The sequence below is a fragment of the Trematomus bernacchii genome, unplaced genomic scaffold (genome assembly GCF_902827165.1).
Source record: "Trematomus bernacchii unplaced genomic scaffold, fTreBer1.1, whole genome shotgun sequence".
NCBI lineage: Eukaryota > Metazoa > Chordata > Actinopteri > Perciformes > Nototheniidae > Trematomus > Trematomus bernacchii.
Window position 1 is genome coordinate 3,074,278 of NW_022987593.1, and position 27,628 is coordinate 3,101,905.

The 27,628-nt window shown below is 39.8% G+C and overlaps 3 protein-coding genes across 3 annotated transcripts; 2 read left to right on the forward strand and 1 right to left on the reverse strand.

Annotated features, from left to right (window-relative positions):
• The first annotated feature begins 268 nt into the window (after positions 1-268).
• Positions 269-586, forward strand: LOC117481922 (snaclec 5-like). The gene has a single exon (XM_034129859.1). The coding sequence runs from the start codon at positions 269-271 to the stop codon at positions 584-586; it is 318 nt and encodes a 105-aa protein (XP_033985750.1).
• A 14,457-nt stretch (positions 587-15,043) lies between these two features.
• Positions 15,044-20,602, forward strand: LOC117482165 (CCN family member 1-like). Its single transcript, XM_034130167.1, has 6 exons — positions 15,044-15,198; positions 16,014-16,224; positions 17,019-17,266; positions 17,820-17,949; positions 18,307-18,485; positions 19,432-20,602. The coding sequence occupies exons 1-6, from the start codon at positions 15,148-15,150 to the stop codon at positions 19,735-19,737; spliced, it is 1,125 nt and encodes a 374-aa protein (XP_033986058.1). The 5' UTR covers positions 15,044-15,147; the 3' UTR covers positions 19,738-20,602.
• Positions 20,603-20,977: 375 nt separating this feature from the next.
• On the reverse strand, positions 20,978-26,551 carry LOC117482164 (ATP-dependent RNA helicase DDX39A). Its single transcript, XM_034130166.1, has 10 exons — positions 26,372-26,551; positions 25,282-25,489; positions 25,003-25,130; positions 24,137-24,413; positions 23,576-23,694; positions 23,136-23,267; positions 22,787-22,896; positions 22,397-22,541; positions 21,546-21,693; positions 20,978-21,230 (listed from the first exon to the last, which is right to left on the reverse strand). Exons 2-10 carry the CDS (start codon positions 25,487-25,489, stop codon positions 21,214-21,216), a joined length of 1,284 nt encoding a protein of 427 aa, XP_033986057.1. The 5' UTR covers positions 26,372-26,551; the 3' UTR covers positions 20,978-21,213.
• Between the last annotated feature and the right edge of the window lie 1,077 nt (positions 26,552-27,628).

Below are 27,628 nucleotides of genomic sequence, written 5' to 3' on the forward strand. Positions count from 1 at the left end.
GCCCTCCACAATATTTTCAGTTTCTGATGTGGCCCCATGGAAAAAATAATTGCCCACCCCTGGTCTACATCGAGATCTTAACAACCGTACTGGCTGGAAGTGGTCCGGAGGAGGACACATGACCTTCCAAAACTGGGGCCAGGGACAACCAGATAATTATTGTAACATCGAGTCCTCTGTACATGTCTTTAATGAAAACGGAGAATGGAATGATGATGCAGAAACAACAAAGAAAGTTTTTTACTGCATCAATATTAACGTAGTGGAGATGAAGAAGACGTGGGAAAAAGCTCTGGAGCACTGCAGAGAAAATGAGTCTGACCTTACCAGCCTGCTCGATGAGACCGAGCACCTTCTGGCTTGGAAAGAGGCCCTGAAAGTTCGAGCTGAGCGGGTGTGGATCGGCCTGCGCTACCTGGGGGACCGCTGGCTGTGGGTGAATGGAGACCCTCTGCAGTACGAGGCCTGGCCCCAAGGAGACCAGGACCACCAGTGTCCAATATATAAACGCTGTGGAGCTTTAACCAAAGGGGGACTGTGGGAGAACTGGGACTGCAATGAACAACTCAACTTCATCTGCATCTGATAGATTAACATTATTATATCTAGTATATTCTGACTTGTACCTGCAATGTGCAACAACAAATCACTAACTGCATTGTGCTGTCTTGTGCATATTCATATCAAATATTATCGTTACTACACTGGAGTGCTTTTTCAGGAAAATGTTATGTAAACCTAAAATAATAGATTTAAAATGTCAGAGGAAATCAAGAAAGTGCCAGGTAAAAACAGTTTTAGAGTTTACCAGCAATGATATGAGTGGCTCAGGGATAGTGTGGCCAAATCTGAGTGGTGTAACTGAGAGAGGAAAAGCCCAGTCATCTGGTTGAGTAAAATCTATAAAGAGACAGATAGTGTAAATGAACGAGAGCAGAACGTGTATTCTTGACTGTGTGTGTGTGTGTCCTGTAAAGCCAATACTAAACATAAATGATCATGTGTTGTCTTGTTGCCTTGTTGCATTTGTTATTCTTCCTGGGGACCACATAAACAAACAACCTCATCAACCTAACCCTAACCCAAATAAAAAAGTACAGAAGTAAAAAGACTAAAATGATCGTCCATTCAACCATAATTAAGCCAAACACAAAATTAACAATCAAGCAATTCCTCAAGAGTAAATACCGTACTTCTACTACAAATACAAAGTCAATCATGCAAAGTCCTTGTCTGAAATAAGTTTAACCTGTCCTTAATTCCTTATATTTCAGCTGTTTTACCCTGTGACCTCTGTTTGTTCTCCCTCTCTCTGTTTGTCTGGGCGTCGCCCTCTGTTCCACTCCTGATGCTAATCAACCTGCACACCTCTGCTCATCAATCCTCAACATTATATAGACTCCAGCTCTACGTGGCAGTCTTCTTTGCCACTTTTTCAGTATGCCAACTTTACATTATTGCCTTGGGTAAACAAAAGGTTTATTTAGGTTTACGGTTCATTATCATCTTGTCTGGCTAGCACCTCAACACCTTGTCATTCTGTTTCCCAGCCGGCCGCCCTGCTCTGCTCCACCGTGAGACTCTGGCCCAGCTCACCTTATCTTGGTCTCTGACTGATTTGAATGAACTCTGCTGTTAACCAGACCTTTTCTGGAGCTCTGCTTTTGGGCCAAAGACAGTAACTGAGCAAGACAAAATTGTCTGTATACATGAAAACTGTATAGTTGACGTTTCTTAAAAATACCTTTTCATAAAGTCACAAATGTTCTAAATATGCTGCATAGCTATTTCACCCCATGACACTTAAAATACACATGAAATGTTCATGGATTGGTCAATTCATCACAGTGTTGTATTAAAATAGCTTTCGTAAAAAAAAAGCTTAGATTGCATGAAAAGGGCTATGAAAACAAAACCTCTTACATTTCATTTTAAATGTTTCCTCACTTGATGAAAGAATTACCCATTTGTCATGGTAGCAAGAAAATAATTCGAGCACTCCATTCTGTCCCTCTCTTATCTGCAGGTATTCACTTTTGAACCTGCCATTGAACATGTTTGTGTATTTCTTTCTGTTTTCCAAGGTCTTGCAAGACTGTAGAAAACTTCACATGTCTTACTTTCTCAAATTTAGAGTGTGTCAATGAATGAATAGTATTAAATGGTAATCAGAAAAAAAGCAAAAGGTGGGGTCAGACATTTGGTGGATTAGTAAATACTCAACAGGCCAAAAGTGAGCTGTTGTAGCAGGCGAGCTAAAACGCTAGTTTTCCACAAGCCACCATAAAGCTTCTCTCTATTTTCTCTCTACTGCTTGATAAGTCTTCCTGGCGTTTTGTTTATCATTGCATATTGTTTTGATCAATACAAAGTCATATAAGTCATTAAAGAAGAAATTAAATCTCACTAACATCTTACCAACGTCCAGCATACTCATTAATTAATCAATCAATTCATTTTGCCCTTCGCCAAAGTATCTACACAGTTCTGTATCTGATTCAAACTGTTATGTTATTGTTGGTGTAAGGTATTTGTTTTTCCTGCCAGGTGCTGGGTCCACCACGGAAATACTTTGCTTTGGTAAACAAATCAAAGCACATGCAAAGTTGTGTCCTCAAACCAACTTGACACGTAAGGGATACCATTGTAGAGAAGACACAGCGGAGAAGACACTTGCAGTTCGATCTACAGAGCAGAAATGGAGAGAACCATCCTCTTACTTGTTCTTTGTACAGCTGTTGAGGGGGATACAGGAAAACACATTTTTGTCCCCGAGGAGATGATATGGAGCGATGCTCAGAATTACTGTAGAAAACAGTACACTGATCTTTCCTATGTTAGAAGCCAGAGTGGTGTCGACAGGCTTCGAAAAGCTGCAAGTGGAAGCAATCCCAAAGCATGGATTGGTCTACATCGAGATCTTAACAACCGTACTGGCTGGAAGTGGTCCGGAGGAGGACACATGACATTCCAAAACTGGGGCCAGGGACAACCAGATAATTATTGTAACATCGAGAATTCTGTACATGTCTTTAATGAAAACAGAGAATGGAATGATGAAGCAGAAACAACAAAGAACGCTTTTTACTGCATCAATATTACCGTAGTGGAGGTGAAGAAGACGTGGGAAAAAGCTCTGGAGCACTGCAGAGAAAATCAGTCTGACCTTACCAGCCTGCTCGATGAGACCGAGCTCCTTCTGGCTTTGAAAGAGGCCCTGAAAGTTCAAAGTGAGCGGGTGTGGATCGGCCTGCGCTACCTGGGGGACCGCTGGCTGTGGGTGAATGGAGACCCTCTGCAGTACGAGGCCTGGCCCCAAGGAGACCAGGACCACCAGTGTCCAATATATAAACGCTGTGGAGCTTTAACCAAAGGGGGACTGTGGGAGAACTGGGACTGCAATGAACAACTCAACTTCATCTGCATCTGATAGATTAACATTATTATATCTAGTATATTCTGACTTGTACCTGCAATGTGCAACAACAAATCACTAACTGCATTGTGCTGTCTTGTGCATATTCATATCAAATATTATCGTTACTACACTGGAGTGCTTTTTCAGGAAAATGTTATGTAAACCTAAATTAATAGATTTAAAATGTAAGAGGAAATCAAGAAAGTGCCAGGTAAAAACAGTTTTAGAGTTTACCAGCAATGATATGAGTGGCTCAGGGATAGTGTGGCCAAATCTGAGTGGTGTAACTGAGAGAGGAAAAGCCCAGTCATCTGGTTGAGTAAAATCTATAAAGAGACAGATAGTGTAAATGAACGAGAGCAGAAAGTGTATTCCTGACTGTGTGTGTGTGTGTCCTGTAAAGCCAATACTAAACATAAATGATCATGTGTTGTCTTGTTGCCTTGTTGCATTTGCTATTCTTCCTGGGGACCACATAAACAAACAACCTCATCAACCTAACCCTAACCCAAATAAAAAAGTACAGAAGTAAAAAGACTAAAATGATCGTCCATTCAACCATAATTAAGCCAAACACAAAATTAACAATCAAGCAATTCCTCAAGAGTAAATACCATACTTCTACTACAAATACAAAGTCAATCATGCAAAGTCCTTGTCTGAAATAAGTTTAGCCTGTCCTTAATTCCTTATATTTCAGCTGTTTTACCCTGTGACCTCTGTTTGTTCTCCCTCTCTCTGTTTGTCTGGGCGTCGCCCTCTGTTCCACTCCTGATGCTAATCAACCTGCACACCTCTGCTCATCAATCCTCAACATTATATAGACTCCAGCTCTACGTGGCAGTCTTCTTTGCCACTTTTTCAGTATGCCAACTTTACATTATTGCCTTGGGTAAACAAAAGGTTTATTTAGGTTTACGGTTCATTATCATCTTGTCTGGCTAGCATCTCAACACCTTGTCATTCTGTTTCCCAGCCGGCCGCCCTGCTCTGCTCCACCGTGAGACTCTGGCCCAGCTCACCTTATCTTGGTCTCTGACTGATTTGAATGAACTCTGCTGTTAACCAGACCTTTTCTGGAGCTCTGCTTTTGGGCCAAAGACAGTAACTGAGCAAGACAAAATTGTCTGTATACATGAAAACTGTATAGTTGACGTTTCTTAAAAATACCTTTTCATAAAGTCACAAATGTTCTAAATATGCTGCATAGTTATTTCACCCCATGACACTTAAAATACACATGAAATGTTCATGGATTGGTCAATTCATCACAGTGTTGTATTAAAATAGCTTTCGTAAAAAAAAAAGCTTAGATTGCATGAAAAGGGCTATGAAAACAAAACCTCTTACATTTCATTTTAAATGTTTCCTCACTTGATGAAAGAATTACCCATTTGCCACGGTAGCAAGAAAATAATTCGAGCACTCCATTCTGTCCCTCTCTTATCTGCAGGTATTCACTTTTGAACCTGCCATTGAACATGTTTGTGTATTTCTTTCTGTTTTCCAAGGTCTTGCAAGACTGTAGAATACTTCACATGTCTTACTTTCTCAAATTTAGAGTGTGTCAATTAATGAATAGTATTAAATGGTAATCAGAAAAAAAGCAAAAGGTGGGGTCAGAAATTTGGTGGATTAGTAAATACTCAACAGGCCAAAAGTGAGCTGTTGTAGCAGGCGAGCTAACACGCTAGTTTTCCACAAGCCACCATAAAGCTTCTCTCTATTTTCTCTCTACTGCTTGATAAGAAATGAGAGATTATTGTATATGTATGTATAAATGTAAATGTAAGTAGGAATAACTTGCATAATGACTTAAAGGACAATCATTGATCAAGTAAGGGGTGGGAATTAATAAGCATTTGCTTCCTCCTACTCCCTTTCGGACACATATGATTTTTTTTTTTAATTATTATTATTATTATTATTAATATGAAGACTTTTTTTGTTGAATATATAAATATGATTGTGAATGTGGATAAATACTGTATTTTAACAATACGGTATTCTGTTTTTCACATTTGTTATTTTTTATTTGTTATTTGTTTTTTGTTTTTTTAATCTGTTCGAAAAATAAAGATTGAAATGAAATGAAATGAAATAAGTCTTCCTGGCGTTTTGTTTATCATTGCATATTGTTTTGATCAATACAAAGTCATTTAAGTCATTAAAGAGGAAATTAAATCTCACTAACATACCAACGTCCAGCATACTCATTAATTAATCAATCAATTCATTAAAACTGCATTGAAATTTCACTTTTGAATCCCATGGTTTGACCAAGCCTTAAGCATCCCCTGAGCCTTCTGGCATATTCAATTTGGATCCGTTCTCATTTAGAAAAATCTGGACAGCAAAGGAAATAGGATTTTGCAACGACATTTTGAAGGTGGTTTAAATGTGATTCCAATGAGATTTCTACAGAGGCATCTCTGTCTAGAAGATTTGGCCCTTCGCCAAAGTATCTACACAGTTACTGAAGCATAGGTCCTTACCACAACAACTCTGAAGAGAGATCAGTGATGTGGGGACACACAAATGCTATCTGATCACTTTCAAATAACAGTGGGGACAGTCTGTCTTAAAAATCTGATTAACAAAATAAATTGAAATAGCCCTCAGATTGAATCAAGAAAGCAGGCAAAATAGAAACCTTTAGACTCAAAACATTGAATATTTTCTAAATGTTGAGGTGTAAAAATTTAACTTACCGCTTTGAACTATGCACTATTACAATAATTGAGTTTTAGGTGTGTTTTATTACTTCAGAAAAGACACAGTGAGGCAACGAGCGGGTGCTTTGTAAATGTAACCTTCAGATGAACCCACTCAGCATCTATTTGTGAGTCTATCTTTCTCTGTGTACACAGACAGTTAAATCTAATGTTCACTGATCACACCGTCCCTGTACTGACTGCTGGTCGTTCGCTGTTTGACACATTTTGACTGTAGCAGGAACTGTCCATGAGATATTGCCTCAATCTAAAAAGTGAAGACCCTGAATGTATTATAACTTTTTGATGAGCGAAATGAAGGCTGCACCACGTCCTTGATACATGTTTTGGGCTTCAGGGTTGCTGCCTCTGTAAGTAGCTCAAGGTGTGTGGAATAGACTGTTTTCCTCTGAGGCTGTTTTCTGTCTTCATTTTAAATTAAACATTCCCTCTCAGTCTCATAGATTCGCCTACGTACCCTTCCGTGCACACAAGTGCTCATGACTGCAGACTTGTGAGGAGTTTGCTCCTTCTTTGATTTATTCATGCGCTTCTGCTCAATATGTAGGAAGGGGAATTGAAGTAACGACATGGATTTATTTTTCTTATTTCTTCCTTCAAGTACCAGATTCATCATGAAGCTGGATTTAAATAGCCAACATTGCAATTTCTTATAGATAGTTCAGTTTGTTAATGTTTAAAAAATAAACGTATACATAATACAGTCAGCCTTTTTAACACAGAATATATTTCACTTGAATATGAATAAACCTAATAACGTATTTAATCTTTTACAAAAGAAATGGTATAGAATACTACCAGACATTACTCATGGCATACTATAAGACATTTTATGGCTGATAAGGTATATCAAATGTTATTATAATATGCTTTAAGTGCCCTATATCAAAAGAGTGACATGTATCTGATTCAAACTGAAGACGTATCAAAGGTTTAGTGCCAAAAAATATTGATTAACCTTAATTATCATCCAGCGTCTTCAGATATTCACTTCATTTCCCCAGTAATTGAAATCTGATGAGCCTCAAGCTTCTGAATCGCTATCATGGCTGCCTAATGTCTTGTGCTACTCCACCCAGCCATGTGTTGGCCTTTTTGCACCGTTCCTCGTGGACAAAAAAATAATGCTGTGATCCTGTCAGGCACGACACTCGGAGGAATGGCAGAATTCCAGGGGAATTCCCCACCAGAGCTGCGAAGGGAAGCAGATGGGCGTAGAAAGCTGAGAGGCATCATTTATCTTCATAAGACCCTCATTCCACCGGGTCGGAGCGAGCACAGGAAGAGGAATTTAAGGATGGAGGGAGGGGTTGAGAGAGATGTGGGTTATCTGTAAATGTTGCAGACTGAGATAGCTGTGTTGGTCTGCCGCTGCTGAAGGAAGGTTGCATTTGTTGTCAGCTTGTAGTGCATATCCATTGGGATGGTGAGAGAAGGATGCGTGCATTTCAAGAATAGGTAGGAAGGGAGTGATGGATGAGGAAGGGGAGAAGTAGAGAAGGATTGGGGATGCTTGGCAAGGAACAGATTGAGAGGGAGGAGAGGGTTCTGGAGACATTAACATAACCAGACTAAGGAGATGAAACTTGGCATTTAGTTTGGTTAAGCTTTAATATCATGGACAGATATTGTCATTCCAACATATGGGGACCAAGATTGTTTGGCACACCTTTCCTGCCATATTTATCCGGCATGCTTTGTGTAAGAATGTTTAACCATCAGCAAACAAAATCCTGTGTGATTGTCAGGCACACCCTAATTGTTTTAACCTGCCCACATTATTACATCAGTTTCTTCAGTATTTATAGTTATATCTGTCATGATTGTAATTTTTTGAAATATTAGTAATTTAGACCTCTCTTTTGTGTTATCTCACTTTTGGATAGGCCTACTTTTGCTTGATTCTGGACTGTATTCCCTAATGTCTGCACAAACTTTCATTAGCCCATCCATTAGTTGTTGAGATATTTGGACTGGAACAAAGTGGCGGATCGAAGGACCGACAGACCTTAATTGGTCTGCTGGGTTCAATTAAACAGCCTGATGAAAAACACAATTTCTGAGCCTGGATATACGGTACGGGATATTAAACACCTGTAGTTCCAACGAGAGTGCAGAGTGATGAACAGTTTAAAATGTCAAACTGGAGCAGCCTGTATTCACCAGTGAATGGAGCAGCACTGCCAGGCACTTTTGAACACTGTCTTGCCATGACAGCCTCGTTTTTGAGACGCTTAGAAGTTCAAATTAACTTTTTGTTTTTTGAGCTCGACTTTTGTTCCTTCAACCTGCCTGGTGTACTCCTTTTGACTGAAAAAACAAACCACCTCCCAGTAGGCTGTTGTATCAGCGCTGTGGTGTAATATAAAATGATGGTGTAAGATTGGAAAACGGGCACACAATCATGGATGAAGATAAATAAATGACTCGCCTAAGTTATTTATGTATAATATTACATGTTCTACTCTCACCAGTACATTGTCTAATTCAGCAGCTATGAGCACAAACTGAAAAATAGCTTTAAGGCAAGTGGTCTAAATTCACATGAGGATATATTCCCCAAAAATCTGTTGTTCTTTTTACACAATACTCTAAACACACAGCCTGTATGCATTAGTGAACATGTGCCAGGTAAAGGAATAGCTAATCACAGCTTTAAGGTAGCCCAGAAGGCATTTATTAAGAAGAACTGAGCACAGTCGCAAGCTGGCTGTGTGTGTCTCAAACCAACATGAAATTATTTGTTTTTCAGTGTAATTCTATATATTGTCATATCGTATTAAGAACCAGGCGCTACAATCCTGACATCCACTATACATCTGCCCTTACAGCAGCTTATATCTTCCATATTTGTGGTTTTCAAACCCAATACTCCCATATGGGAAATGATGGATCTAGCAACTAGCCAAAGGGCAATCCCCACCTCCCAAAGAACCAGGATATTTGGCTTACAAGTCTTCAGGCACTGCTGCTACTCTGCCTGGGAAAAGCTTTTCCATTCCCCGTCAGTCGGCTGCTTTGAGCCCCAGTGACTGCTAAGGGGTGGGGGTAAGGGGGGGATGGAGTCTAATCAGGAGACCATGGGTGATGGGAGACAAGAGCGTGCTCCGAATAAAACCAGGTTCAAAGTGGCTGCGCTCTGCTGCTGCAGTCTAAAGAAAGGCGGAAGAGAATGGGGGAAAGAAGAGGAAAATAGGGTGGGAGAGGCAACAGGGAAAAGGAGCCAGAGAGGTTTAGTGAAATGAAATAAAATGAAAAAGAGGAAGGGGGTAGTGAAAAAGATTGATAGAAATAGTGAAGATGAGGTGAAAAAGCCAGAGAGAATATCCCTCAGCTCCCGCACCTACTCACAGTCTGTTGAGAAGAGTTTAATTAAATAGCAGTGAGGGTGGACAAGTGAAAAATGAAAGCAACATTTTTTTTTATTATCAAATGTTATATAACGATCTGCACATGCATGATAAGACACTATTAGAAATGTGTCTTTTTCTTTTCAGGCAGTATTATCCAACCTTTAGCAGTCCATTTTCCTTCAAATGAAATCAGAATAAAGATACATTAAAACATATTTAATTGAATAAAATACCTTAATATAGCTGAACCATTTCACAACTTGAAAAAATAATATCCATAACTAAATCAAGCTTACTTTAAGCATTGCAGGCACCCCACAAGTGTACTGTCCATAATGTATGTTCCCAATATATAAAAGCTCAACAAATATTTATCTCATACAATTTTTTTAGGTCTTATACAGTATAAACGACGGAGACATTTTTTTATCTTTTCCTGTTTTAAAATGACATTAATTCCCAATTTCTTTTTATATAAGGAGAATTCGGAATGGGCAATTAAAGAATCAAAGGAGATCATAGATTACTTTATTTAGCAGTCGGTCTTGTGCCCTCCCCTGGGATACCAAAGATAGCAATCTGTGGCAATGGGTTCAGAGTCAGTTTCAATATCTCAAATATAAAATGAAAAAATAAAGCAGTTTTCCACTAAGCTTGGGTATGATCAAAATCAAGTCTGCTAGATCCTAAGAGCATCTGTCACAAATATCATTCAGCATTGGATAAATCTTCAGTAAGCTGAAATGGGTCCGATGAGGTACTTTGAACTGAATGAGGCTCACCCAGTTGAAGGATTGTATAAAACAAATCAGTAACTGAATGTAGGAGAGCTAAGATGCTTTTGAAGTTACTAAATTGTAAATTTCTGAACAGATCGAAGTGCTGAGTGTTGGATGAAGAGCATAATTGGTCAAATTCAGAAAACAAGCTGGAGAGGCCTCATCTGTGCCAGCAGGGCCATAATGATGTCAATCTGTAAGACTTTTTCCAATATGTGCTAGCTGGTAATGTTGAAAAGTGAGCGTTTGCTGTTTTGCAGTGTCCCATGGCTGCCCACCGCTGGTATAAAAGCCATCTATGACACGAAAGCCGTGGAGAAAGCTGAGTTGAGCAGTGGAGAGTTACCAACATCAGGTTTCAGGGTGCTCCTCTGTGTGTCTGCACTGCCAGTGTTGACTTCTCAGCTACCTTTGTGCTAAGTGTTGCATCAAATCCTGCCCTGGAGGCATGGACTTTTTTTTATATATTTCAGTGTTTGGCTCCATCTTGTGTAGGCTTGAGGTAAAAGTGTAGACTTCACTGTGGGGAGTGAAAAAGAGCAAAGTTGAAAAAGTAGATAGACATTAATTTACCAGGATGAAGCAGTTCCATTCTGGCTCCTAAAATGCAACAAGGTCCAATCTCAGAATGTTAGATCTTAGACTGATATTCATCTTGATGTGAACACTTAAAAATGCTGTTTATAGGATAAGATTATGTTATTTAAATGTTTTTAGTTGCTATTCAAACTTCCACAAGGGGGAGAAATTGCATCAGGAAAGTTGTCTTGGATTCTAGTTGATGTCAGTCTTTACCAGGCCAGAAAGCTGAGTCCTGCTCTCTTATGTAACTTTACGATGCTCTGTGGGTTTGAACTGCACAGTTCATTAACACAGGAACCATATGCCAATGCCAGATTTAGCACATATCCCATTACACATTATAATATTATATGGGGAGTGTGGCGTACGCACACAAACACAGTCTCCCGCTGAGCTTTCTCACACCCTTCTGTCTCTGTCAAGGATATAGTCAAAACTCAGGCTCCTGTTCTGTTATTTTTAAAAGAAAAACACACACACACCTTTCTCCTTTCTGTCACCTTAAACACACACATAAATGAGGTTCCCACACGCTTAACTGTTTCCTCTGTAGCAGCAGAGACCAGTTTAATCACCCTGTCACCACCACTTGCATTCTTTCTTCCTCCCTTTTCTCTCAGGACATGACTTTTATCCACAAGTCTCAATTTCACGCTCCCATTTGGATAATTACATTAGAATTATGTAACATGTATTTCTTCACGTCTCTCAGAGTGTATTTATGTACTTTAAAGTCTTTGACCATAGTATCATGTAATTTGGTTCATGTGACCTTAAAAGTGGTATGGGCTGAATTACCAGCAGTCTGTTTTTATGTGAAATACCAGACTGCCAGAACCCCATCGGGGCAGAGCAGACCCGGCAGCGGGGCACTTGCTCACTCCTCCCTTTGCAAAAACAAACTCTCTTACCATGAAACACCTGTCACCTCCCCCTCCTCTGTACACTTCTCCTCCCACCCTTCAGACTGTTTCTTTTCTCTTACTCACCTCCCGCTTACCTAATTCTATTCACTGTTCTTTCCATCTGGATGTTTCCTGTTTTCCTCCATCAGCCCCGTTCTCTTAGAGCTGTGTCTCCCTTGATGTTTCTGTGTATCGTGTTGCACACAGCGTGCACCTCTCAGGTGATGGGCCATGTGAGAAAAACAGCAAAAATATTTAGCCATTCCTCCTCTGACATCACTTTGTTTCCCAGAATTTCTATTAGATAACTTTCTTCATATTGCCTCGAAACATCTTCAGGGGCGTCTGTTATTAAAGAAATTCAATTCACACTCAAAACTGAGCACCATTTATTTTTACTCAATACTATACTCCAGTACATTTCAGAGAGAAAGTGTGTTCTATTATTTGTAAAGTGTATTTGTATAGGGATAGGTATACAGTATAGCAAACCAATACCATATATAACAGCAATTGTAGCATAGCTTATCTGCAGTCCATCCTAAGAAAGTCTGTAAATAACATACAACTCAAACACACAGAGTTAACAAAACACCAACCCTACATGAGGTATGTACCAAAGACATACAAAAGTGTTTAAAAGTGGTACGTTAAAACAGCTTGACTACTTTTTCTCACTGCTGTGGTTTGCAAATTGCTGTTAAAAGATTTTACAAAGAAAGAATATAATCATCTTGTGAAATATAATGCATTATATTGGATTGCACTACCCAGGAAAGTAAAAACAACATTAAAATGCTTAAACGTTGACTAACAGTCAAATACAAAATACTTGACTATGGAAATTATTTTAAAAGCATAAAATGTTGAGATGAAAAGATCCCAGATTGATTCACTTTAGCACCAAGAAAAACATATTCTGAGTAATTTAACTGACTACCAACCTACCAACACAAACTTTTATTACTAGCAAAAATCTCATATGTTGTTTCCATTATGTCTTACTTGTACTTTTCAAAACTTTTGAATAAATACATAAAAACTAAATCAGTTAAATCTTACTTTGAATGTGGATCACATTTGCAGACACACTCTGTTTTGCTTGGAGGAATGTTATTCACATCTCCCAGGATTGGCTGTCCTCCTATAAGCATCTATGATTATCTGTAACTCAAACTAAATTAAGATCCTGAACCACAACACCTCTCACAGACTAGTTCTTGAATGTTTTTCTTGCCTAAAGAAGACGGGTACTTTAGAGAAGATTAGTATTACAGCTCTGATTTCCTCTTGTCTGGCATTAGAGGAGAAGTTGAAAACAGAAGCAGTGCCAGGACTTTCAGACCTGCCTCTGTACCGTGACCAGCGGAGGATTAAAATAGATGGGCCATGACTCTTTGTCTCCTTGGTCACACCATTAGAGTGATGACTGACAGCTTCCTGAGGTGGTTTCCTTTTTTAAATTGAGAGTCATCACTCCAGTCTACATCCTCTTTCAGTGAAACACTAGTCAAACAGGTATCTAGAGAACAAAGATGCATGTTGGTCATAAAAGAGGGCTAACAATGCAATTCTTTTTAAAGCTTAAGTAGAATAGTATAACACACGTCAGACTTTGGTGTATAATTTCACGTAATCAAACCAAAAACATGAATTGATGTGAGAAAAATGTGAAGTTTGATTGATCTTCTCATCTGTACTCATCTGTATGTTGAACTATTCCTTTAAACAGTGCTACTTCAATCACCTTGTCTCTTCTGCTGAGTGTTTTGTGTTTTTTTGACAGGTTGAGGAAGGAGTCCCACCTTAAGGAATAACATTGATTTTGGAATAACCATCATTACTGCTCTTTGCTTTTGTGAGGAAACATGGGTTAGTCAAGACTTAAATCAGTTCAATGAATCACAAATATTACAAACCTGCCAAAGGCTGGGGAAAGATTTAGTTGAGGGGAGGAACAGCAAAGATGAACAGCTGGGGATGTTTATTGGGTCTGTAACTCATATTCATCTGTCTCTTCCTTGTTAGAAGTGTTACCCAATACCCAACTTCTGAAAGAACATTTTTATTATGTATTATTATGGAAAAGGGGTATGAAATGATATTCATTATTGTATTGCAATATATTTTAACACACAATACATTAATGTTCCAGATATAGATCAAAAGGTCATTTTCTGTTTCAACTGGGATGGGTCAGCCACTGATGTGTAGGTAAACTCAGACTTAAAACAGAACCCTTCACGTATTTTAAGCCTGAAACTGAACATATATAAATCATTACCCCCTTTATGAGAGTGAGGTTTTACTAACTCAACATCAGAGATTTCCCAGCATTTAGTACCACCACAGTCCATGTGAGAAACCATGTGAGGTGTTTGGCTTTTTAGTTTCTTAGCCAGAAGTATGCACGTGTACATGGACTTTCAAGCCTCTGCCTATCACATTTCTCTCATCAAAGGAGGTCTCTGTGTCAGGGCAGGTGTGGCTGAAAACCTGTGGTTTAAAAGGAAGACAGCGGAGGAGGAGGCCAACCCTCATATGAGTCCCCCTAAAACAATAATCCTGCTTTCACCCTATATCCACCATTCTTTCCAAGTAATCATATCCTCATCATTCCCATGTCAATATCATGTGGTTAGAAAAATAGTGAGATACAGCTGGCCTACCTGAATTCAAAATGAAAAGAAAAACAATCAAAACGTACCTTTTCAAAGTATGGAAAACACATTTTCACACATCATGTTATGCACAGACAAAGAGGGGTGTGTTCACTTTCTCTGACAACTGCTATTATCTCACTATTTGCTTAATACACTCCACTATAATTTTCTGTCCTGGCACCTACATTGGTCTGGAAAAACAGAGGGAATTCCTCCCCCCTTTCTTTTTCTCCCAGAGGTGGAGGTCCTATTAATGTTACCATGCTGTCTGGCCCAGCTGAATATATTTACTTAGTGTTAGGAGAGTGGTGGCCACAAAGGCAGGAATGTGCCTGAGTGTGACTTGAAAGCGGCTGTACATTTACATTTTGAACCCATAAAATAAATACAGACCGGCCTTGCAATTTTTATGAATGGCTGCATTGATTCCAAAACACGCCCACCAATCAGCAAACTATCCTCGCGCTGAAGCCACGCCCGCTTGGAATGTCGGGGCTGTTGCCTGCGCGCTGATTGGCTAGAAGTATCAAGAGGGCGTGGTCTTCCCAGGGGTATAAATTAAATGTTTGACGCTTATCTCGATAGAGAAACAAGGACTACGGTCCGAAGCTTACTGGAACTCATTGTGAAACTACTTAAGACTAGCAACTGTTCAGTGGACTGTAGCTTTAAGATATTATTCTATCGTTTTTGTGTTTTAGTCAAACTTATCATGGCATTTCTGATCTACCTGACTTTACTGACAACAGCCGTCATCACACAGGTAAGACGTTTCGTGTGCAGCTGTGAGTGAGCAAAAACATCTGTTTACAGAAAGTATTTTGAAACATTAAGAAACCTTTCATGTGTAATCTGCAATTGACAGTGTAATATAAGTGTGAATAAAATGTAATCTTGACACGACATGAACATCCCCTGTAAACAAATCTAATTGTATCTAATGTTCACATATTGACGTTTAAGTTAAAACATCAGACTTGTTGATATGTATTTATGTCTGTCTAAAAGTGGATATAATATGGCTTTAAAGTGGGATTATTCTTCCATACTGCTGGTAATCAGCATGCCTACTCATGCCTTCTTTTTTCAAAGCACAGTGATGTTGATTCCCACAAACTTGAACAAGTTTGCTCTAGTGCTGAGCGATGACTCAAACCTGAGACAGCAGGGGACGGCGAACCCTGAGCCGTCTAGACACTCAGGGCTGACCAGCCAGCAGTGACTTGACGCTTTGTCTTTGGGAGAATTTTAAATCAGCCAAAAACCCTTGGGTCTCCGAGAGATTATTTTAAATAAAAAATTAATGTAAGAGCTCCTTGCTTCCAGTTTGATGTCAAAGAAAAGCTGGGTTAAGTGCACTCAAAGAGAGGTAGTTGCCCTACATGTCTGCATTTTTCATTCCATGTGAAGCATTATGGCTCTAAATGTGTCAAGAAAGCCTGTTGTAAAGCTGCACTGTAGATCATTGTTGTTGTTGTTGTTGTTGTTTTAGCTGTAAAACACTTTGCATAACCCAGACAATTTGCATCTTGCCTGACATTGTGATCTTGCTCTCTGGTCTTTCCCTCCACCCTCCAGGTGACTGCTAGCTGCCCAGCTGTGTGTGAGTGCCCTGACCGGCCCGTTTGCCCTCCAGGAGTGAGCTCTGTGCCAGATGGATGTGGGTGCTGCAAGGTGTGTGCTGCACAGCTAAACCAGGACTGCAACCCAATGAGGCCTTGCGACCACCACAAAGGGCTGGAGTGTAATTACGGCAACGATGTGACCATGGCCTGGGGCATCTGTCGAGGTGAGAGAAAAGGGAATAGTGTATGTTTGAAGGGAAGGAATTTCAATCCGAAAATTGCTACTTTCTACAGCTAATTGCACAGCTCACTCAAGGGAATAGTATTAACACATGGTATAAGTCTCCTATATTCAAAATGAGTATGGTGAACTTTATTTGCTGTAAACGCAAAAAGGTCTTCATAACTCTGTGTTCAAAACATGTCAAGTAAATGGATCTTAATGGAACCTCCCTTCCATGAAGTCAAACCCATCACAACTCCATGATCAAGTGTAAGCTTGCACATCCGGGAACAAGACAGGGGGTATTTTAATGAGTCGTAGATGTTTTATGGCAGCGACCGGGGGTTTCAAAGATAAAAATACACTTTCCATCTGCACCATGCCGGTGTTGCCCTACAAACTATGAATAGCAGGTTCTTCCATGCAAGGAGTCTGACACTTACTGTCTCCTTATTTCCACTGACCTTTCTATCTTAGTGATCCTCTGTGTGATTGTGCATACTGTTGCCATGTGAAGTCATTGTGTTTGGGTCAGGAGAATATTTGCATGTGGTGATCTCTTCTTAAAGCAATACTTCACCCACAAAAAAAGCCATTTGTATATCAATTGCTCACCCAGTGTTTCTCTGACATCTTGGAGTAAATCTCACTTTGGAAGAATACCAAAATGGAGAAAAGTCTTGATGAGTTACAACATTGCATCAGTCTTATTTATTCAGGTGTATGCCAACCTCTTCCCACAATTTTCAAGTCAATACATGTAAAGTTTAAGCTGAGTAAATTGTGTCTTTCCAGCTAAATCAGAGGGACGCACATGTGAGTACAACGGCCGGATCTACCAGAATGGCGAGAACTTCCGTGCCGGCTGCAAACACCAGTGCACCTGCATCGATGGAGCTGTCGGCTGCGCTCCTCTCTGCACCAACAAGCTGCCGCCAGCCTCTCCATCCTGCCCCTACCCACGGCTGGTCCGGATCCCCGGGCAGTGCTGCTTCAGTGTGGACTGCCATAAGGGCACCTGGCAGCTCCCCCCTAAGCATCAGGTTTGTGTCATCATTGTTGTTGCATGATTCAACAAAGGACTCTCTAAGTGACAAACAAAGCACAATTTGGAAAACATATTTCATGAAAAACTAAATGTAATATCAAAGGGTGGAGGTGCAATTCATCGCCTGCCACTTTGGTGTCTCCATATGTAGAAAACGATTAAAGTGTTAGTAAGAAAATTGTATTTTTTAAGTAATAAAAAAAACAAATTGTTTTTAAATCAAATGAATAGCAGTTGAATAACTAGAAATACATGTTATTTATTTGAGAAAAAAAAACATTTAAATGTCCTTATACCTAAAATAATAATATCAGATTGCAGATTTCTTATTTTGTTTCTTGTTACAAAAAACATTGAGGAAACACAATTAAGAAGCTTGAACCAGAGAAGATAGGAATTGAAGGTATAAAGAGGAGTAAAGTCTCTCCTCCTCTGACCCATTGCACTGAAGTAATAACCAGGGCACTGTGGTGATAACAGTGTGAAAAAAACATATAAGATAGGCTTGACTGCGGCACTGTCTCATCTTATCTTATTTATGATCCCAGGTGCCTCCGCCACAACAACCCCTGCCCAAACATCAACACCATATGGAACATAATAACGAGCTGGCCAACGAGCTTACAGACGTCAAGTCCAGCGGCTGGGAGAGTGAACATGGCTACAAACACCTGCCTGGTGAGAGACACTCAACTGAGGGGCAATATTTAGTGCTAAGGATTACTGCTTTACTCACATTTTTGCAAAAAAGCATCATCTGCAAAAATAATATATTACAGAATTTAAAAAATTGTAAATATTGTGTATATTTATTTAAAAAAAGACACGTACGAATATTTAACATTTGTACATTATCAATTTGGGGCCAATTTAAGATATTTTGCTAAAAAGTAAAGAGTATTTTACTACTTTTCTGTACTGTTAGTCCCCTTGTGACCCCACAATGGGGAACAGACCCCAGGTTGGGAACTACTGGCCTAATCGATGTGTATGATTATTTATTTGTTCTCCTTCCACCTCTTCGTGGCTCCTCAGTGTGGAACCATCTAAAGAAGAAGTGTCCCATCCAGACCACTGACTGGTCCCAGTGCTCCAGCAGCTGTGGGATAGGCGTTTCTTCTCGCATCACCAACAAAAACCCTCAGTGCAAACTGGAGAGAGAAACGAGAATCTGTACCGTGCGGCCGTGCCACGGCCTCACAGTCCCCGCCAAGGTGAGGCACAATAAACTTGATTTGAACTGAAAGAGAGACAGACCGGAGTCATAGGTCGAATATTCTCATTACTGCCAAGATAATTCCTTATCAGAAAATCTTATCTCTTTCAGAGAAACCTAAACGCCTTGAGATAACACGCATCAATGGGGAATTAATTCACCTCTTATCAATCCATGTCAGACTGCGCAGGTTGAAACAATACCTGCTCAAGTTTGCTCTGCTAACTTGTTCCTATATGTGCTGCAGAGAGTGTAACGTTAGACATTCTGGTGCTGAGTCAATATGCTCTTAGTGCTAATGCCATCTTTATCCCAAGTTTAAGAACAGAGATTATTTTAGCGGTACTTTTAGGAAGCTCTGCATCCAGTGGGAAAAGGGCAGTGCTGTTCTACTCAGTGTTTTGGTTGTGAGCAGGCGCCTTTTTAAATATAGTCCCCCACCCCCGGCATTCCTGCCAAGCAACTGTCCATAGCTTTTCCCCTTCTGTGTACTCAGAGTCCAGGGAAGTGCTGTGTCTATATTAATCCCCCATGTTGGACACACACTAAGATCTCTTCTCACTGCTCTATTGGGCTCAAAGCTCCTGTGCCAAGAACCCTCATAGGTGTCAGAGAGTTTAACTATCAAACGTTGAATTAATGTTTAATCTTTGAAACTAATCACTTCAATCTAAAAATAATCCCTCATTCAATCCCTGTTTCGGCATTACGAGTTGACGTCTGGCCCTCTTAATTTGAAACTAATGAGTTTGAGGGCAAAGCTGCTTAAATCTGCTGTTATGTAAAACTACAGGGCCGATAAAAACCAAACCTCATTAGTTTTATTTTACAAATAAAATGTTCATGTTGTTTTTGGTGAATTTTGCTTCTGAAGGCAATTGGGCAGAACACAACTCATTCAGACTATGAAACTCACCTCTTTTATTTTTATCATCCAACCACAGAAAGGGAAGAAGTGCTCGCCGGCCCAGAAAGCCCCCGAGCCCGTCCGCCTGTCCTATGGAGAATGCGCGAGTGTCCGCCTCTACCGGCCCAACTACTGTGGAGTGTGTGCGGACGAGCGGTGCTGCTCGCCACGCCGCACACGCACTGTCCCTGTGACCTTTGTCTGCCCCGACGGAGAGCGTTTCCAGCGGTCGGCCATGTTCATCCAGTCGTGTAAATGTAGCAATGACTGTGGACACCTCAACGAAGTGGCCCTCCCGCCACAGCAGTGGATGTATGGAGATACACACCAGTTCATAGACTAGTACTAAGGATTTGTATTTTTTGTTATAATGTGATGAGGTCAACTTTCTTGATGAAGGAAGACGCTTCAAGACCAGGGGCCATTTTTCTCATTTGGTTCCAAAGTGAAGAACACAGGCACCCGCCTGAATGCTGAACAGCAGGCAGCGAGGGCCGCCTCAGTTTAATTTAAATCATAAAGGCAACCTTTGATTTTATTGTGTGACCAGAGTGGATTGTACACTTCTGTTCAAACAGACATGGGACCTAAATTAGAGCCCTGAAGCACCCCTGGACTTCCTCCTCTCTGGATTGATTGCTGGTTCAGGTTTTGAGGATTGTTTTTTAACCTCTCTGATCAGCCTGAGGAGAAATACTACAAGAGCAACAAAGCACTTTGTGTAGCACTGAAACGTAGGAACTATAACTATGACAGCAGTGCACAAAGGAGTACTACACCTCCTACAACAGCCTGTGATGGTCAATAACTCCATATCCCATAATGCACTATGACTACTCAGTGACAAGCAAAATAATTTGTTTTGCAGCTTTATTTAGAAGGGAAATGTGGACTTTTTAAAAGATATATATGTCAGCACAGTATGTTATGAACATAAGCACAGACTTAAAGGATTGTTCCTTGTTTTGGCATGCTGACGTGACAAGCATTTTTATATTTACACACAACGAATGACACTGTTCCTGACTATTTAAATGATAAGGGACGCTATCTGGAACTGACAAGAGCATTCAGCAAGGACTGGACCAATGCCATTAGATTTCTTGATTATGCATTAAATGCAGCTTAGAGAAATGTCTTACTCAAACCTGTATTTGAGAATTTATTTTGGATCACTGTATTCTGTAAATATATTTTCTTTATTTGGATCCAAGTTTGTATTGTCACATTTATTTACTCTTATGGATTAAGACACTTCTGTGTCGCCATCACACGTTTATGTTGCTTCATCCATGTGATAAAACTGGCTGCTCAAGTTTCATTCAAGGTTTATTTTCACTGAACATGTAGTTTCAAACATGGCAGACAGTTCACCATTGCCGGAACATGCTACTCAACTGTTAGGGAAAACAGTGGCTATGTCTTCAGACTATGATTATAGCACCCTCTGCTTGTGAGGATAATTAACTACAACACATTTTGTATTTTATGATACTTGTTTAGTGTTACGGTATGTGTAGTGTGACATCTGAACACATCTGACTGCTTAAATATGTAAACAAAAGGAAATACAACACCATTAATAAGGTATAAAAAGTTTATTTCTTCAACCAAAACAATAAATCCATGTTTTAACATGAAAAACACTAAAAACAAGCACCCTGCGAAGAACAAAAAGGTTTTTATCATTATGAACTTGCCACATATATAGTCGTAGGGGGACTTTAAAATAAATGTTGAGTTTTTTTTTTTTCTCATCCACCAAAATACGGTCACACCACGGGTCACACACGTTCTCCACTGAAAAGACACCTCAGACTCATCTGGACTGTTCAACTGCAAAGAGAAAAAGCAATGTTTTAAGTATTTGAGGGCACAAAATATATGTACTTTAGAAGATCAACATCTTCACTAATATGTGTGATGATAATGTTGACCAGGTTCATAAACACTGCCCCCCCCAATTTTGTCAAACACACACTGATTCCTGGCTGTTTTAATTTAGCTTTTCCTACCAGTAACAGAAGACGACAGCAGTTAGGCTTAATGCTTTCACCATGTTAACGATGAAGACATCGACATAAAAAACATTATACCAGTGCACATGTACACTGACTGGGAGTAAAGCTTGTGAGTGAGAATAGAACTTACTGTAGGAGGAGATATCAATCTCCTCTGGTAGCTCTGCTACGTTGACTTCGAAGCGGTCCTGGACGTCGTTCAGGGTCTTAGCGTCAGCCTCGTCAGACACAAAGGTGACGGCCAGGCCTTTGGTACCAAACCTGCCGGCACGGGCCACCTGAGGTACAAAGAAGATCGGGCTCAAAACAGGCTTAGCTTAAAGGAAAAAAAAAGGATGCCGAAAATGAAAGGGTGGGTATAACCATGGACAAAGGTTAAAGTTTGGAATTACACTTCTGATTGTAAAACATAACCTAGCACAATATTCTAATATCGCAGTTTCCTGTATCTTTTTATAGAGATGAATTAACAAAAAAGGCAAATTGGGTAGATCGTAGGGGTGTAACGGTATACGTATTCGTACCGAAACTATTCGGTATGGACCCTTCGGTTCGGTTAGGGACATTATTAGTGCCAGCAGATCTGCCCTTTCCGCAAGCAATGTGGACAAGTTAATTTTTCTTAAAAAAAACATGAAAATACAATGACAAGCAAGCAAGTCCTAATGTCAAGCTGGCTGCTTATGTGAGTACTAGTACAGTACAGTTCAAGTACAGATTATTTCAGTTCATCGAAATGCTGCACCTTAATGTTTATTTTATTATATTTTGTATTTATTTTAGTGAATATTCACAGTTTAATAATAATTAAAAACCCAAAACAAATATCTTATGTTTTGTGATCATTTTTTCTGCTGTACCGAAAACGTACCGAACCGAAATGTTTGTGAACCGTTACACCCCTAATAGATCGGTGCCCATGTATGGGATTTGTGTTTAATCTATGATATAGAAAACAGAAAATAATATAGCTGCACTGACTCTGTGAAGGTATGTGTCAGAATCCTCTGGCATGTCGTAGTTGAAGACAATGTTGACTCGCTCGATGTCCATGCCTCGGCCAAACAGGTTGGTGGCAACCAGGATTCGTCGCTGGAAGTCTTTAAACTGCTGATACCGGGATAACCTGCGGGGGTTAGCGGAAATAAGAATAAGTACGACATTATTCTATATTAGAAAGACTAATATCATCAAGTTTCTTCCTTTTAAAACTATGTCATTTCCAACATAAATCTTATAAGGACATGATATTTTATCAAATGAGTACAGTAATGTTATGGGAATTTGTTATGGTGAGGAACTTTGAATTAGGAACCCTACTGTGGAATTCAATGCAAGAAAAAAAGATTAGAAATAAAAAAAGGCACCTACCGCTCCTCCTGTGCCATGCCCCTGTGGATGGCGATGGCGGGGAAATTCTGCTCCACCAGCAGCTGTGACAGAGCCACACAGCGATGCACTGACTTAACAAAGATCACCACCTGAAAGGGAACAAAAAGGAAATACTTTCATATTTTTATCCAGGGAATGGCAGATACATTATTGAGATACGGTCTGTAGCTGACATCCACATGACAAAGATTTAACTTTGAATTTATTTGAAGATCAGGGCTGCAAATGTACATTTCTGAATAATAAGCTCTTTTATGAAGATTAAAATGAATATAATAAATATGTTCATAACTGATTCTGATCAAGTCTATTAATAAGTGCCAAATACCTGGTTGAACTCGAGTACATCGAGCAGGTCAAAAAGCTTTCGGTTCTTCTCGCTATCCTTGATCTTGCAGTAATACTGTTGTAAGCCGTGGAGTGTCAGCTTGGTCTCGTCATCCACAAACACTTCCATGGGCTACACAGCAAGAGGAACCAAACGTTATTCTCACATACAGACACATTACAATTCCACTTCATTTTATGAACTTGGAGCATGCTTTGACAAATGGTGGCTAGCTAAGCTTGTTCTCCTGGACTGCAGCAGAGCTAGGAGGAATGACTGTCCTGACCCAGCCAAATCTGCCCAGGAGGATCACTCTGCCCCTCATAAATGGCCACTTATGACACTGACAGCCACACGTGGGCAAAGCTGAGAGGGACTTTGTAACAAACACTGAAATAACTCAATCAAACATGAAACATTATATGTTGATGATAACTCACATCCTGCATGAACTTGCGGCAGACGGGACGGATGTCTTTGCTTAGCGTTGCACTGAACATCATAACCTGTTTCTCATGGGGTGTCACCCTGAAGATTTCCTGGACATCACGCCTCATGTCTGTTGAAACAAGAAATAAATACTTCCATAATTATAAATCACTGCATTTGAGTTTATCTTTGTATAAAAAGCAATAGAGATGCTTTAGCCATACTCAATATCTCTATAAATTAGGTAGAAGGTCTTTTTTTTAAATCACAAAGTAATAAATGTACAATTAGATGACAATGAAAACATACCAGCCAAGACACAATTATTTTTTCCATTAAATGCACACTAGCTCTTAAATATTAAATGAAAGCTTCAGCTTATTAGAAATGATGTTATGGAGAAAGAACAAACATATGAGTAGTGGGAGAGATGACATGACACTATGATAAGTAAGATAATACTACACAGGAAACAAATAACTAAATCCTCCCTATCTTACATACTGCCAACAGTCCTTCACCAAAGCTACTTTCCTAAAATATCACTTTAAAACACTTTGCCTCCTACTCACCAAGCTGCTCCAGCATCCTATCGCACTCGTCCAGCACAAAGTGTTTGATGTTCTTCACGTTGAGGGTCTTGTTGCGGATGAGGGCCAGGGTACGTCCTGGGGTTCCTACGACAATGTGAGGGCAGTTCTTCTTCAATACTTCCTCGTCTTTCTTGATGGCCAGGCCACCGAAGAACACCGACACCTTGACAGTGGGCATGTATTTGGAGAAGCGCTCGTACTCTTTGCTGATCTGGAAGGCCAACTCTCGCGTGTGGCACATTACAAGGACAGATACCTGGAAAACAGAGAATCATGACATTGGTGTAAGTGATTAAAAAAAAGTGTTGAGTCCATCTCCAAAAAAAATCGGTAGTGATGATTCATCCATACATGTGAGCAGCACATACCAGTGTTTCCCATACATTGATTTACCCCCACAAATAGAATCAAATTCTGTGGGAAACACTGCATACTCTTCCAATATAATTTTTGTTCTCAACATTTTTTGGCGAGTAATATGCACCCAACTTAATGTATACGTTTTATATAGTAGTTTCTTGTTTTTTCCAGGTAGTTTTTGTGATTTATGATAAACATCTGATTCCATGTAGGATGTGTTGTATTTAATAAATACCTAGTTGGCTTGTCTTGTTCCCTGTAATAGGTTTTTAAAACATGTGTTCTTAACTTTGTTCAGGGACATTGTCTATGCAATGTTGAGTGCATTGGGCATGCGACCTGATCACCAAACAGAGAATGCAAATTTCATAGCAACAAAAAGGAATCCAGAGTAAGATTTAATAAGTGGAGTCAATGTTAAACACTCAAATAAAAAAGGACCCCTAAGCAGGTAAGACAAGAAAAAAAAGATATGACCAACTCACCTGGCCATCTACAGGTTCTATCTGTTGCAGGGTGGCAAGGACAAACACTGCTGTCTTTCCCATACCAGACTTGGCCTGACACAGGATGTCCATGCCCAGGATAGCTTGTGGAATACACTCATGTTGGACTGAAAATTTTAAAAAAATGGCAATTAAGGTGAGTGAAATTATCAAACAAACATGTTCTTTCTTCTCTACTTTATAACTGCACCGGAAGTAGTAGGAGTATGTTTGGAGGTGTAGGGCATAAATTGGTGGATGTAGTTGTAAGCTATTCACCTTCTGAGGGATGCTCAAAACCACAGTCAACAATTGCACGGAGAAGCTCGGGTTTAAGGAGAAAGTCTCTGAACCCTGAGCTGTGAATGGATACGTATGACCCCTTCACTTCCTTCTTGGTTGCTGGGGTCCCACTCTCGGGAACTCCCTGGGGCTCCTCGTCCTCCTCATAGTCCAGAAGTTCATTATCAACGTCTGTCTCGGCCATCTGTAAGAACAACATGTATATAAGCGAATCTATATCTCACAACGATAAACATACATCAATCCTCTATTAAGTGCAAGCTTAATATTTGAGATGAAGGCCAGGTGGTCATGGACTATTTAAATTGTGAATTTCTTCTTACATTAATAAATGTTACAATGCTTTTTGTATATATACATTTGGTATTCTCTTTAACATTCTCATTTTAACTTATGTGTGATCATGAATCCGCTCTTTACAAAAAGCATATAACTCAGAAAGATGTCGATCCTAGCTTGATGCTAAGTTGATCAGAAGCCTGCTCAGCTGTCGTACATTTGGATCGTTTGGCGTTAGCAGGCCGCAGCCGTGTTTCGCATCAAAATAAATGAACTGAGTCTTTGGAAAAGGCAGTTGAACATTAACCTGTCGGTTCAAAACACATTATAAAGTGATCCCTTTGAGTTATTACAATTGGGTTGACTGAATATGATGGCCGACTGGTGTTATCCTCGTCCTTCTCTTTCATTCAAGCCGGCTAGTTAGCATGCTAGCAGCTAACTATGAACGTGACTGACGCATTCATTTAACAAACAATAAAAGCAACAGTACTGTCTACCGTATCTTACTATGTTACTTATATAACATCGCGTCGTTCGCTGTGTAGTATTGTATATTGGACGAATCGTCCAAAAACAAAACTATAACTAGATAACTATGGCTAATTGCCTAACTCAAAACAAAGCTAATGTTAATATGGCTAGCTTGGTAGCTACCAACGCCAATATTAGTCCCAGCTGTAGCTAACTCTACAACGAATTTCACGCATGTCTCGGTACATTTTAATGCAGCTGCATTCTGGTGAGTTTGTTGTATAAGAATAGTATACATTGAATACAACGTTACCTTGCTGTGATAGTTATGTGTCCCGCCGATGTCTATGTGCGTACGGAGCTACCAAGGATTCACAGTAGAGTGCGCACACATGTATGGTATGTTCAGGTACAACTCGAAAAATCCGACGCTCTCTTTGCGGTGTGAACCAATGGCTGTACAAAATACCGTGTTAGAGGTTTTGCCCGATATCAACGGAAGACCTCACGCAACAAAAATATAAGGGGAGTGATTTGTGATGCTAGACAAAGCTCTGATTATGCAAACAGACCGGTCCATATTCTTAGAACGAGAATTACGTTATTTGCGATAAAACATGAAGGCATCTGTCTCTAAACAACAGCGTCTCTAAATCGTCCACTTTTCCAAGGCTGTGATTGGTCAGAATCGTGGAAGTCGCTGCAATAACCAATTTGGCCACTTGGGGGCAATACAGTCAACCCATTTGGGCAGGGGACAGATGGCTTTAAATGTACTTAATACAAAGGCAGAGAATACCCCTCAAGGCCTGCCTAAGGTAAAAAAACATTGCTATTACTAATTAGAACTGGATTAAGGATGCTCTCTTACCATACGATATCATTGTTTTTACTATTGTGGAAGGTCACAGGATCAAATCTGTATTTCCAATTAATTTTCAGCCCTCAGAAAAAGGGGAGTTGAGTATTACTTTCTTAAATGTCCCATACTGGGTTAACAACACTGTTATGTGCATTACAGGACAACAAATGCAGGCACATACGTAGGTTCTGAGGCTATAACATTGCCTGACCTGCATTTGGAGAAAAAGACACTTAATTAATGAAAAGGTATACCTGAAATCCATGCTTCAGCTGTTAACTTTTCAATTGTTTGTGCCTGAAGTCTAATCCTAAATTCAATATCGCCTAGTGGGCTGTAACCATGAACACAGAGACGAAAGAAAAGAAAAAAAATTACAAGACAAAGTATTTTTTGAGGGTTTTGGGGACTACTCTGCATTATTGTAATATGTGTCTTGTACATTTTTTCAATTTTTTGTTTGTTTTGTCTGAGGTAAAGGACTACATCGGACTGCATGCCCTTAATTCACCACTATGCAGTGATATGCTACCTGCTGCCAATCTCAGGAAAAGCTCAGTTTACACAGAACCACTACAACTAATGTTGGCTGTTAGTGATACAATGACTAGCAAAAAAAGAACACAAAGTAATTGTTTTTAAAGAAATGACACTGAAAATAGCAATACAGAATACAGGCGCTTGTAGTTATGACACTACTACAGTTAG

Excerpts from the sequence above, each read along its gene's own strand:
- LOC117481922 (XM_034129859.1), top strand. The coding sequence starts at position 269 with ATGAAGAAGACGTGGGAAAAAGCTCTGGAGCACTGCAGAGAAAATGAG.
- LOC117482165 (XM_034130167.1), top strand. The coding sequence starts at position 15,148 with ATGGCATTTCTGATCTACCTGACTTTACTGACAACAGCCGTCATCACA. Across the intron at positions 15,199-16,013 it reads CAACAGCCGTCATCACACAG|GTGACTGCTAGCTGCCCAGC; the intron begins GTAAGACGTTTC and ends TCCACCCTCCAG. Across the intron at positions 18,486-19,431 it reads GCCTCACAGTCCCCGCCAAG|AAAGGGAAGAAGTGCTCGCC; the intron begins GTGAGGCACAAT and ends ATCCAACCACAG.
- LOC117482164 (XM_034130166.1), bottom strand. The coding sequence starts at position 25,489 with ATGGCCGAGACAGACGTTGATAATGAACTTCTGGACTATGAGGAGGAC. Across the intron at positions 24,414-25,002 it reads TAGAACCTGTAGATGGCCAG|GTATCTGTCCTTGTAATGTG; the intron begins GTGAGTTGGTCA and ends TCTGTTTTCCAG. Across the intron at positions 23,695-24,136 it reads TAGGATGCTGGAGCAGCTTG|ACATGAGGCGTGATGTCCAG; the intron begins GTGAGTAGGAGG and ends TTGTTTCAACAG.